The sequence below is a fragment of the Nanorana parkeri genome, unplaced genomic scaffold, assembly GCF_000935625.1.
Source record: "Nanorana parkeri isolate BGI_ZX_2015 unplaced genomic scaffold, ASM93562v1 scaffold13, whole genome shotgun sequence".
In the NCBI taxonomy this organism is placed as follows: Eukaryota; Metazoa; Chordata; class Amphibia; order Anura; family Dicroglossidae; genus Nanorana; species Nanorana parkeri.
In genome coordinates, this window is record NW_017306281.1 from 1,015,952 (window position 1) to 1,028,404 (window position 12,453).

At 44.5% G+C, this 12,453-nt stretch overlaps 1 protein-coding gene across 2 annotated transcripts in view; it reads left to right on the forward strand.

Moving 5' to 3' along the window:
• The first annotated feature begins 1,666 nt into the window (after positions 1-1,666).
• Positions 1,667-12,453, forward strand: part of BCL7A (BCL tumor suppressor 7A) — a 28,674-nt gene continuing 17,887 nt past the window's right edge. For both annotated transcript variants that reach the window (XM_018557076.1, XM_018557084.1), the window contains exons 1-2: positions 1,667-1,879; positions 11,398-11,479. In XM_018557076.1, the coding sequence (XP_018412578.1) occupies positions 1,788-1,879; positions 11,398-11,479 (174 nt within the window). In that variant the 5' untranslated portion in view covers positions 1,667-1,787. The remainder of the gene's footprint in view (positions 1,880-11,397; positions 11,480-12,453) is intronic.

A 12,453-nucleotide genomic window follows, 5' to 3' on the forward strand; every position in this document is an offset into this window, starting at 1 on the left:
TAAATTTACTATTTGTTGCCATAAGGTAGCTGTAGGCTCCTTGTTGTCAATGAAATATTCTACAAATGACTTTAGACACAACTGCAATGCACATACCCAGAATGATGACACAAACTTCCCACTCAGGGAAAAGCCTTAGGACAAATTATAGTCACACTTTAAGCATGACCAAAAAATGTCAGCAATAGAACCCTGTATGTAAATCAGATTTAGATTATGACCCTCCAGGCCTGCCCCTCTATGCCAGGGGTGGGTAACCTCCAGCTGTAGTGAAACAACAAATCCCATCATGCTTGTGGCTGTCAAAGAGTCTTGCAATGCCTCATGGGACTTGTAGTTTCACCACAGCTGAAGGGCCCCTTCTATGACAACGTGTGCCAGACACTGGGGGACTGGAGTAGCTCTAATACATAAATGCTGAGTGTCCTTCCCCAAACTGTTCCCACAAAGATGGGAGCATGAAATTGTCCAAAATGTCTTGGTATGCTGATGCCTTAAGATTTCCCTTCATTGGAACTAAGGGGCCAAGCCCAACCCCTGAGAAACAATCCCACACTATAATTCCCCCCCCCCACCAAACTTTACACTTGGCACAATGCAGTCAGGCAAGTACCATTCTCCTGGCAACCGCCAAACCCAGACATGTCCATCGGATTGCCAGACAGAGATGTCCAGAGGACACGTCTCCACTTCTCCAGTGGTGGACTCCAGTGGAGTCAAGTGGTGGCGTGCTTTATCCCACTGCATCCGACACTTTGCATTGCACTTGGTGAGGTAAGGCTTGGATGCAGCTGATTGGCCATGGAAATCCATTCCATGAAGCTCTCTACGCACTGTTGTTGAATGTTGAGTGCCAATCTGAAGGCCACACGAAGTTTGGAGGTCTGTAGCTATTGACTCGGCTGACAGTTGGCTTCAGCATGCGCTGACCTCACTCTAATTTTACATGGCCTACCACTTCGTGGCTGAGTTGCTGTTGTTCCCAGTTGCTTCCATTTTGTTATAATACCAGTAACAGTTAACCGTGGAATAGTTAGGAGCAAGGAAATGTCACGGATGGACTTATTGCACAGGTGGCAACCTATCACGGTACCACGCTTGAATTCACTGAGTTCCTGACAACGACCCATTCTTTCACAAATGTTTGTAGAAGCAGTCTGCATGCCTAGGTGCTTGATGTTATACACCTGTGGCCATGGAGGGGATTGGAACACCTAAATCCAATGATTTGGAGGGGTGTCCCAATACTTTTGGCAATATAGTGTACATGTGTGAGGGGTTAGGGCAGGGCTGTCCCTATGGTATTCTCTGCTGAGGTGACGTGCTGTCATTCAACCCGGGCCCCCAGCATGTGCACGGTCTGCCATATTCACACTCATTAGACAAGGACACTTCCAGGATCCTTCATTCTATGCAGTGTGCCTATGACAACCATTGTTGTAGCTTAGCCCTGATAAAGTCATAATGTAAGAAACGAACACTACTGAAAAACTTTATTTTGTCCCTGGTAAACTGGCTGACAATATCCGTCCGGTCAGGCAGATGGAGCGGCGATCATATGCAATGAATGAAAGGAGTCAAGCAGCTCTGTATTGTGTTGTGGGTGTGCAGCGCTCAGCTCCCCATCCCCCCGCCGCGGTCGAGCAGTAGCAGCAGCGGGCGGCGCACTGCGCATGCGTGGATTGGCTGTGCTCGGCCGTATGTGTGAGAGAGCTGAGAAGAAAGAGAGACAAGTAACCGGCGTAGAATCTCCCTGCCCTCCCCTTCCCCGATAAACCACTGCAGCCATGTCGGGGCGCTCGGTCCGAGCCGAGACACGAAGCCGGGCTAAAGATGACATCAAACGGGTGATGGCCGCCATCGAAAAAGTACGGAAATGGTAAGAAGAAAAAAAAACAGACAACAAAGGAGGAATGGAGGGAGGCGCTGCTGCTGCGGGCTATGGAGGCGGCGTGACTGGATCCCGGGGCTGCCGGCTCATGGGGGAGGAGGCGGGTGACTGAGGAGACCCGTGTGCTCGCTCTTTCTTCTCCGCGCTCCCGCCAAAGCCGGCAGCCATTTGTTTGCAGCCGGCGAGAGGAAGAGGAGCGGCGGCCTCATTATTGGGTTGATCCGGTGACTTCCCCTCCTCCCCCTCCCCCGGTGACTGGAGAGCGGCACTGATTTCTCCGGATTATCCGGGCACAGACTGCTTTTAAATTTAGCGCTTTGGCCCTCCGGCTGCCAGCCCCCTCCCCCACCAAGCCCTGTCCTCTGCTCGTGCCGCCTGAAATATGGGGCTGCGGGAGGAAGTGCGGAGCCATGGCCGATCGCATCACGCACCGGCTCCATCGTACATTCCGGCTTCATGGCCGATCTTATCACACTATGACAGAACCCTTTAAACATCAGCTCCGTGGCCGATCACTTAAACGCTGGCGGCATGGCCGATCTCATAACACCGAGGCCATTCTACACCCGCTCCATGACCGATCTCGTCCTACACACGGGCTCTCCATTCACACTGCCGGGATCAGCCCTGCCAATCGTCCCCCCGATATTGATTGAGTTCAGATGGATGGTGTGATCGGAGTCCCCCGGTGTGGCTGCAGCGTGTTGACAAAGTTTTCTCGATTTGTTGTGATCTGTACATCTCCCCGGTGTGAGTTCACACACCAATAGTCAGTCATGGTGGATGAGCAGGAGGCCGCTGATTGGTCGGACATTTAAATGTCCTCATATCAGCATTGCCGAGTCCTCTATGAGATCATACAGCGTGCGGACGGAGACTGCATGGACCAATCACCATCAGTGCAATGTCAGCCTGTCCACCTCAGTGACACATCTCACATACTGGGAACAATATGGAAAGAAAAGTACCTGCCGCATACTTTGAAATTGGTCTGTATTTCACTAAAATGATCTGGTTTACAACCGCTCCGTACGCTTTACCCTTTTTATATTTTTTATCATATTGCATGGCCCCTGGGAGGTACAATGGGGTTTCCCATCAGAATGAATATCAACACAACACACCAGAACGCATGGAGTGCGTCACATTGCGTTGTGCAATAGCTTGCGCTGAACACGGGGAAACTGTGCCTTTAGTACAACACTAGAGTGTGAATCGGCCCTCAGCCTTTATTCACCCCTAGGCATTTTGGTGCTCGAAAGTAAGCGCGGTAAAATGTTTGAGACAAGGAATCTCATTCATTTCTATGGCCCATGTTTACACCTGAGCATTTGTCACAAGCAGAAAAACGCCTGTTGCTTGAGCTACTTTTTCGCAGATTTCAGTGCTTTTTGGTCCCATAAACTTCAATGGGAAACGAAGTGCGACAAAACACTCCAGTGTGAACAGGGGCCATAGAAATGAATGGGATCCATTGTCGTGAGCGTTTTGTTGCGCCTACCCTTGAGCGACAAAACGCCTAAGTGTGAAAGGAGCCTTCTATGTAATGTTAATGAGGAACACCAGGATTTTCCAGAGTTGACCCTTGCAGTGGCGCTACCCCCGCACTGCAAGCTTTAACTGCTCATTTTGGTTTAGGGGTGCAAATAAAGAAAATATGCTCCCTTGATCCTACCTGGCTGCTAGACTGCTCCCTGCAGCATCTTTTCCCCCGAGCTCCGGTGGTCTAAGCCCCACTGACGTCATCACTTCTATGCGAGGTGCATTCACTTGCATTGGACGTGAGGGTGTCAAGGGAGCGGAGGGGGATAGAGGATCAGGTGAGAGTATCCCGGAGATCTGCTTTAATGAGGGGGCTGAGGTGCAATGTTTGCCATATTTACCCTGTGTGTACTGTGCTGGCAGATCACCATTATCAGTTGTTAACTCAGAGGTGCACAAAATAATCTGGTATTCAGGAGCCAGTCTGTCCATTCCAGGAGGCCATAGGATTATTTCACAGCCAGCTCCATTAGCCATAACTAGAGAGCTGTAATTTCTAAGGTGCTTTGGCTACCTTGATCCTGGTATTCATCCAGCCCTGTGGTAACTAGATGTGCACACTGTCTCTTCTACCAGAGGGTCCTAGTTTGTTTTAGTAGGTCATATTTGTGGCCTACTACTCCACCCCCTTTCCCACCTACATGAACTGCGGGATGGCAGCCATAGCATTCATTCGCGTATCCATTCAGAGGACCTGTCAATAAAAAAGACTACAAGCCTCTTCTGCCACTGCAACAGAGAGACACCTGGATCTCAATGGACCGTGTGTGGCAACGTCACCACACCTATAGCCCATTGATTACTTCCCCCTGTCCCATATCAGAAGGCCCTACCTCCATTCAGAGCTTGGGCTTGAGTAAGGCTCTGTAGGAGCCTGAGCACTGCACCCACCATCCATTATTCACGGCTCGGTTGTTATGATTTGCAGGCTCCAATGCAAAAGAAAAAAAAAATCAATGTCCATTTTTTTCTTTTATGAAGGTGTGTTCATTTATTACATTTTTTTTTTTTTTAATTTTTTTTTTTTTTTACAAAAGGTGGACTATGCCTTGAAATATCTCACGGTTTGGGTGTCACATTGTATAGTAATGCACTTTAAAAAAAATAAACACCCTCACTTTGTCCCTTATCTTCACTTAATGCCATCAGAGACTTGAGGAGCATCATTGGAAGTTTAATTTGATTCCAACACTCAATTTTGGAATGCATGCAGCTTCCTGAATGACAACCACATTCACTGTTAGAATTTCCTTAATTTGAGAAAAATTTCCACCACTTCATCCTCCAGGATGCTTCACCAAAGAGAGATGACCCTACCTCTTGCAGGAAACACAAGGCCAGGGAGTTTAAAAGGCTCCTAGGAGGCAGCACCTTCAATTCTTGTGTCTTCTGCCTCCTGTTAACACGCAAGTTCTTACAGCTCTTGGTTTGTTTTTTTCTCCTTCTCCCTATGGGGTGAGTGAAATGTGGAAGTCAGAAACCCCCTGTCAATGGAAGGCTTTGTTGTGGGCCACGGTAACCCTGCAGCCCTAGGCAGAGAGTAAAGGGGGATGTCTAGCAGCAGGTCCCTAGCTACACCCATCCTTCCCTTTGAGCAGCTTCCTTGGATGGCCGTGGCTACGGCTGTGCTGTGGGTCTATGTACCTGGGAGTTCCTCTGGTGACCTCATATACTCCTCTCGCTCCCCTTTGTTCCTCTGCTTCACATGTAGTTAATTGTGTAGCTGGGAGGGGACTGTTTGTTCATGTTGATCTAGGACCTGTCTGATAATGGTAGGTATCAAATATGGTGGTCAGTTTTGCAGCCTGTATTATTCTATAGTATTCCCCTTTTTTTAAGGATAGCTACATTTTGGCATACAGTGAAATGGAAATGCCATTGTATTACTATGCTGTCTGGAATAGACAATGATACTGGATTGACACCCATTGAAATCTAAGCACGTATTGACGTGCATTTCAAAGTGGACTGCCATGTCCATTATAATGCAAACCTCAAAGGAAATGCATGTGCCTAGAATTCTGTACATAGAGGGATATGGAGGCTGACATTCATAACAACCTTCTGAAAATATGTGTTACCTGGAGCCAAATACAATACATAGATTTCTCTCTCCTTGACTTAGCAGCATGCCGTTGAGCCAATTTACTGCCACCGCAGTACTGTGCTGCAGTAATAGGACGTAGAGAAAGGTTTCCTTAATTTCGGGTTGAATGGAGAAGAATCACACTTTGGCACTCGTCCAGGATTAAATGAAAACGAAAGTCTGGAATTTAGAAAATAAAAGTACCCTTGCAGTGTCCCCTTCCCGTCTATACTGCAATGGATGAAATGCTAATTAAAGTGGTATTAAACCACCAGCATAAACGGGGTTATAAAGGGTCCCCAGGAGGTGTTTTCCCATAATGTGCCAGTATGAACAGGATATTGGCACATTATGGGTGACTTACCTTTCAGGTGATCCCCTCCTGCACTGTTATGTCAGCGCTCTCCTCCTCTGCCAGTGCTGCCTTCTTCTCCTGGTCTTCTAATGGATTCAGCATCTTTGGCCTTTTGATTGGCTGGGCCTGGATGATTCAGCTCCGTCGCATGTGCACGGGAGTTACTGCTTTTCGGCACAGGACCTTGCTGAGCTTGTGCAATGAGCTGCGCATGTGCACACAAATGCTGACAGGCAGGGAGAAGTAATTATGACAGTCATACAGAGTCTCTTCTGTCATAAAAACCCTACATGTCAGTGGTTTTATTTTACCTGAAGTACATGAGCTTCTTTTTGGGAGATTATGCGCTTCTTGTCCCCATGCACTTCAATGAAAAGCCTAAAAACATGCGTTTTGCATGTGTTTACCCATTTACATCAACATGTCACAATCTGCTCACAAAAACTCACCAACTTAATGTAGGCACGTAAAAAGACGCAAAAACTTGCTACACAAAATAATATATTCACGCTCAGGCGTGAATGAAGGCTAATGGTCCTGTCCTGTCAGCTGCCTTCATGAGCACAGATGGTCCATTATTTCACAGAAAGCAGTCTCCAGTTGTGATGGCAGTACAATGAAACCCACGTGCGTCTGTGTACCGAGTAAAGTGCTGCTTTCTCTTAAGGGGATTTGCACTGTCCTTTGAACTTCTCGTTGCACTGCGCTTCCTTTTTTTTTTTTCTTTATCCAAATATTAGGAATTCTCTTCTTTCCGCTTGCACCTGCTGCGTATAAACCTTTCCCACACACTTCCAGGAAGGCCTAGTCTGCACTTGTGTTCTTGAAGCTGCACGCAATTTCTGTGTGGTATTCGGATGTGTACATGTTTTTTTTACATCACTTGCGAAGAGAGTCGACCATTCCAATTGTTCAGTAGTTCATGTGTATTTTGGTATGCATTATTTTTAATCATGTTCTGTTTAAATCTAAAAATGCATTGTAGCACAGATGTTTAAACTAGAGGTGCACTGAAACAAACATTTCAAAACCGAAATGGAAAAAAAGTCAGGCCAAAACCGAAAATGTTTTTTTTTCTAACTTTTTTTAAATATATCTTTTTTTTTTTTTTTAAATGTTATTTTTTACAAATATTTTTATTTTTTACTTAACTTTTAGGTGCATCGGGGAAATATTGGGGGTTTAAACAGACCCCTGATATTTCCCTTTTAAAATATTCCCACTGCTGTGACTTTGACTTCACAATCCCTTGAGATTGAAAAGAAAACAGACACAAGTGTCCAAATATAAATGGTTCCAAACATTTTCATATCCTTTGTGTAAGGGAAAGCTTTAATGATTCATTTTGAGAGCCTGCTTTATAGATCTCACACATTGCGCTAATGTGTTCTTCTCCTGCGGGATCTCTTTGGTCTATTTTATTTTGAGATGCTGCTCAGTTTCACACACCAGACATCTAGGAAGGTTGCCAGTGTCTCACTACTGCGAACATCCTTTATTGTATGCACCCAGGGGAAAATAGGACAATGCCGCCACCAAAATATCCTGCCACAGTTATTGCTTTTCATGTATTTAATGTGCAACACTATTTAAAATGTATGTATTGGTGTAGGGTTGGATCTACCAGGTCTTTAGAACTGTCCATTGCGCCAGAGGGGGGGGATCTCCTTCTGACCTGTTCTAGACCTCATCTCTGAGAATTCTTAAAGTATTCCTTAGGAGAGTTCATAGAATTCCACTGAGGTTTTCTGCAGTTGTTGTTAATGGAGCTGGCTCCTGGATTCCATAATAATGTTAAGGCTTTTCTCCTTAGGGTAACGGGAGGACACAAACTAGCGTCCTCCCGTCACCCTAGGCTCAGTATACGACGAGCTGTAGCTCGCGGTATACTGAGATGCCGCAGTATACCGCGAGCAGCTGCTCGTGGTATACTGAGACGCCGGAGCTGAAGAGGATCCCGACAATTATGCCTGGATGCGCCCAGCTGCGTGAGTGACAGCTGGCTCTGCCTATCTAGAGGCAGATTCAGTTGTACCCGCCCCCTCCCTCGTCCGTTCCTCCAGTCAGCGCTGGATGATCGGAGCGGGAAGGGGGGAACCCAGCCCCTCCCTTGTCACGGCAGAGAGCCTCGACAGGTGAGCGAACGCCGGTATGTGTTCGCTCACCTCCCGATCTACTGAGCCGACCTGTGACAGTCTCATTGTCACAGGTCGGCTAGAACTATGAGGTGAGTGAAAAGCACTCACCTAATAGTTCTCCTTTTAACAGTGCATTTCCCAAAGTACATTTTGTGTCGACACTTCCTACTTTGTTTAAATTCTTTATGCTTGCCAATCTTTTGAGGTCAAACATTGACAATCGCTTTAACATGCGTTAAAGGAGAAGTATGAAGTGAGTGATTTCCACTCATCCACACAGAGCCGACCTGTGACAAAGAAGCTGTCACAGTTCGGCTCTATTGATCAGGAAGTGAGCAGAAACATGCCGCCGTCCACTCCCCGATCGTCTCCCTGCAGTAAGCGGTGACTGTCACTCACGGCTCCCGCAGGATTCCCCTCTCCCATCCTCCAGCACTGAGTGGAGGAACGAAAGGGGAGGGGGCGGGCACAGCTAGCTCTGCTCTAGATAGGCAGAGCCAGCTGTCACTCACGCGGCTGGGTTTATTTCGAGAGTATTGAAGGGATCTGTTCCAGCTGCGGCGCTCTCAGTATATCACAAGCAATAGCTTGCGATATACTTAGCTTTGGGTCATGGGAGGAGGTTAGTATATGTTCTCCCGTAACCCGAAAGAGAACTATGGGATAAAAAGGTCACCCCATAGTTCTCTTTTAAATCTGCTTACAATTCACCATATTTGCAGCAACTTTTTTTTTTTTTTTTACATGTTGTATAATTTCACAAATGTTTGCTACCCAAATAATCTGGATTTAAATATGTGATTTAGCATATTTTTTAAAGCATGAAACCCAAATAATTCCTTATGGCTTTTACACATCGCCAGTAGAATTTAATTCAAAACCTTTTTTTCTTGGTATGTTCGTTTTGAATTTCTAATGGTTAATTAGGTGAATTAGACAACTGATTTCTACTGTAATGAACTTTTTCCATCTGACCACAGAAAATCTGCAGATAATTGTAAGGTGTATGGCCAGCTTTACAGCGTCTCCAGCCCAAATCACAATGGTGGTGCTCGTAATAATATGAATCATCACGGATGGCGCCATGCACATCAATTGGTTGGAAAATAGGAATCACCAGCACTCGGTAGATAATCAGATAATCGGATAACGTCCATTTATTCGGACCAATCGTCACACACATCACAGTAACCAACGTTTCTGGGCCACGCATGGTCCCTTCATCAGACGTTATTATCTGAATATTATCTACTGAGTGCTGGTGATTCCTATTTTCTACATTTTTTTTTTTTTATAGGGGGGACAAATTTAATATGAAATTCAGGGGCCAGCATGAATTTTTTTTTAGGACAACAGCTAGTGGAAATATCAAAGGTAATTTGGCTCCTGAGATTTGTCCAGCCCTGGCTCTCTATAGAAGAGTAAGAGAAGGCTGGAACAATGGTCAAGCCATGTATTGCACTCTGTCCCTGTTGGATCTTTTCCCTCGCATCCTGTCTGGATTTGAAGGGAGGTGATAATAAAGTGAGTAAGGATTTCAGTGCTGTGTTTACATTCCCCAGCCTGCATCCATTTTGGTGTTGTGCGTGCCCTTCCCTATGAGCCAGAAGAATAAATGTTTCCACAATAGACACAAGCTCACATATAGATCCACACCACATCCACTGAATTTAGCTTACATTAATGCATGTTAAATGCACTTGATATCTGTTTACATCCCTTTTTTAAAAAACATGGCTTTGTTAAAGTGCATTTGTTTAACCTGTTGTATTGATATGCAGATTTTTTTTTTTTCAGCAGGAACCAAAATAAATCTTTCTTCCCTTTTTAATGTACATTGCAGCATGTTATGAAGAGTTGTAACATGTTGTGCTGCTTTTAGATGCAGAGTGTTAATTTTTAGGGATGCACCGGTATATCGGCCGCCGAAACATATCAGGCGAAAATGGCACTTTTGGCTAAATGCAGAAAGTGCAATTTTCCTGCCAATATATGGTCACATCCCTGCTTTCTGTCCTCCCCGCTGGGCGCTGCTCTGTGTCCCAGGGGGAGGAGAGAAACTGTGACAGCCGGCCGAGCGGTCGGCGTCTCTCCTCCCACACAGCTCAGCCTCCTATCATAGTCCGGCAGAGCAGTGTGGGGGCGGAGACAGCCCACGCTGTCACAGGAGGCTGGGCTTTCCTCTCTACACCGCTCGCTCAGCCTCCTGTGACGGCGTGTCAGAGAGGAGAGCAGTACAATCACTCAACGATCAGTGATCAGTGAGTGTTTGTAGATAATTGAGGACATGGTATGTTTACTGTATCCTCAATTATGAATGAATGGGAGTGATCTACATCCCCTTCTGTTCATTCATAATTGTAGTTATAGTAAACTTACTATGTCCTCATGTTATGAATGAACAGGAACACTGAGTATTCCTGTTCATTGATAACAGGGGATACAGAAAAATATATTTTTCTAGAGCTGCAGCTAACGATTATTTTCAAAATCGATTAGTTAGCCGATTATTAAGTTCGATTACTTGGATAAACAATAAAATACATTTTTTAAAATGGCTCCAGTGATGGGACTACTAGTTTGTATTGAGATTGCAGTCCATCACAGGAGCAAGCTTGGAGCGGTGGAAGTAAAAAAGTGTGTGCAATATAGTGAAATGGAAAGTGTAAATTTATATAGCAATCAATGCAGAATACCACCAGCTATAGAGGAGCACAACAAATCCCAGCAATAATACATTAAGCCCTATCTTTTTCTATTTCAAAAGGGAAATATCAGGGGTTTGTTTAGACCCCTAATATTTCCCCAAAGCCCCTAAAAGTAAAGTAAAAAATAAAAATATTTAATGAATAAAATGTAAAAGTTTATAAAAAATAAATAATAAAATCTTTAAAAAAAATTTGAAAACATTTAAATAAAAAACATTTTCAGTTTCAATTTCGGCCTGACAATTATTTTTATTTTGGTTTTGAAATTTCCATTTTGGTGCACCTCAATTAATTTTAATAAAGCATGCTCCAATGCAGCACCGTGGTGTGAACCTTTTGGAGTCAATGGATTTTCACTTATTGCATTGGATCTGCGTTGAGCAATGCAGTCTAAGGAGGTGTGTGGTGTGAATGGGCCCCAACAAGGTTCAGGTGCTGGGTTTAATTGGAAACATACTTTTTTAGCTTTCGTCACACTGCTGTAACACTATATGTGAAGGAGCATTGTTTGGGCTAGGGATGTTCAGATACCAGTGCTGATACTCGGCAAAAGTATCTGTACATGTACCGAGCACGGTACTTGGTATCTGAACATCCCTAGTTTGGGCTATATTTTTTTACTTTGTTCTTTCTAATGTATTTATGTATTGAAATATATATTTGCTCTCGTTTTTCAGGGAAAAGAAATGGGTGACTGTTGGTGATACTTCTCTCAGAATTTACAAGTGGGTGCCTGTTGCTGAACCTAAAGTGGACGATGTAAGATATTCTTAGTTTGCAAGTTTCCTGTAATGAAATATCAATCGCATTTCATACCTTTCTTACTTGACAGCTTGATTCCCAAATGTTTACTTAGTGGTCTCCTCTTTGCTTTACTAACCATGTTATCCTATATGCAGAAATGTTTAGGCTAATCTAAATAGTAGTTGTTGGCAGGAAGTTTCTTTGGCCTCGTAACAAAGTCCATTTTCATATTGGATGGAGTATAATGCAGAAGAGAAAGAAGGTGCAGAACACAAATGTGACAAATCCATAGCTACACATCCATGCATTTAAAACTGAAGCCTTAGGAAACAATATGAAGATCTTCAATGAACCCATGTAGAGCTTTAGCACTGTGATGGGTGCATGTAACAATGTCCCCCTCAAGTGGTCAGAAGTAGCATTGCACCTTTCCCATGGAGGCAACGATGTTCATAAACCTCCCAGATATTTTTTTTTTCTTTCAAAATTGCACAAATGGTTCAGCGGTTTTACATTTAAACTAGTGTTTGTGTTAACCTATCATGGTAAACAACATCGGAAAGCTGAATTCTAGCGTTGCTTTTAGTCTTTCACAGTTGCAGATGCTCTCTCCCGTACTGAAATTGCCTATTCTGTTTTTACTGCTCATTGTGAGCTTCACACTGTGTACATTTGAAGCTGCGGAAAATCGGTCTCTCTTCCTGGTTTGAGGGCATCACGTACAGCACCTATATTTCCTCTATAGTATAGCTTCTGCAGACTTCACAACGCCAACCAACATGCGTTTGCTGACCAGTGCCACTGAGACTGGCAAGAGTGGGTGCAGATCTTGTGTTTGTTGGCCCCTCAAGAGAAAAAGAAGCTAGTGTTTGCTTCAACTAGCCAACATACATAAATATTTGATGTTTTAGGTTGATGAGTCTTTTAGGTGATGCCAGTAGTAGTTTTTCCACTTTTCACAATCTAAAATAATAAGACTGCTTCCCCCC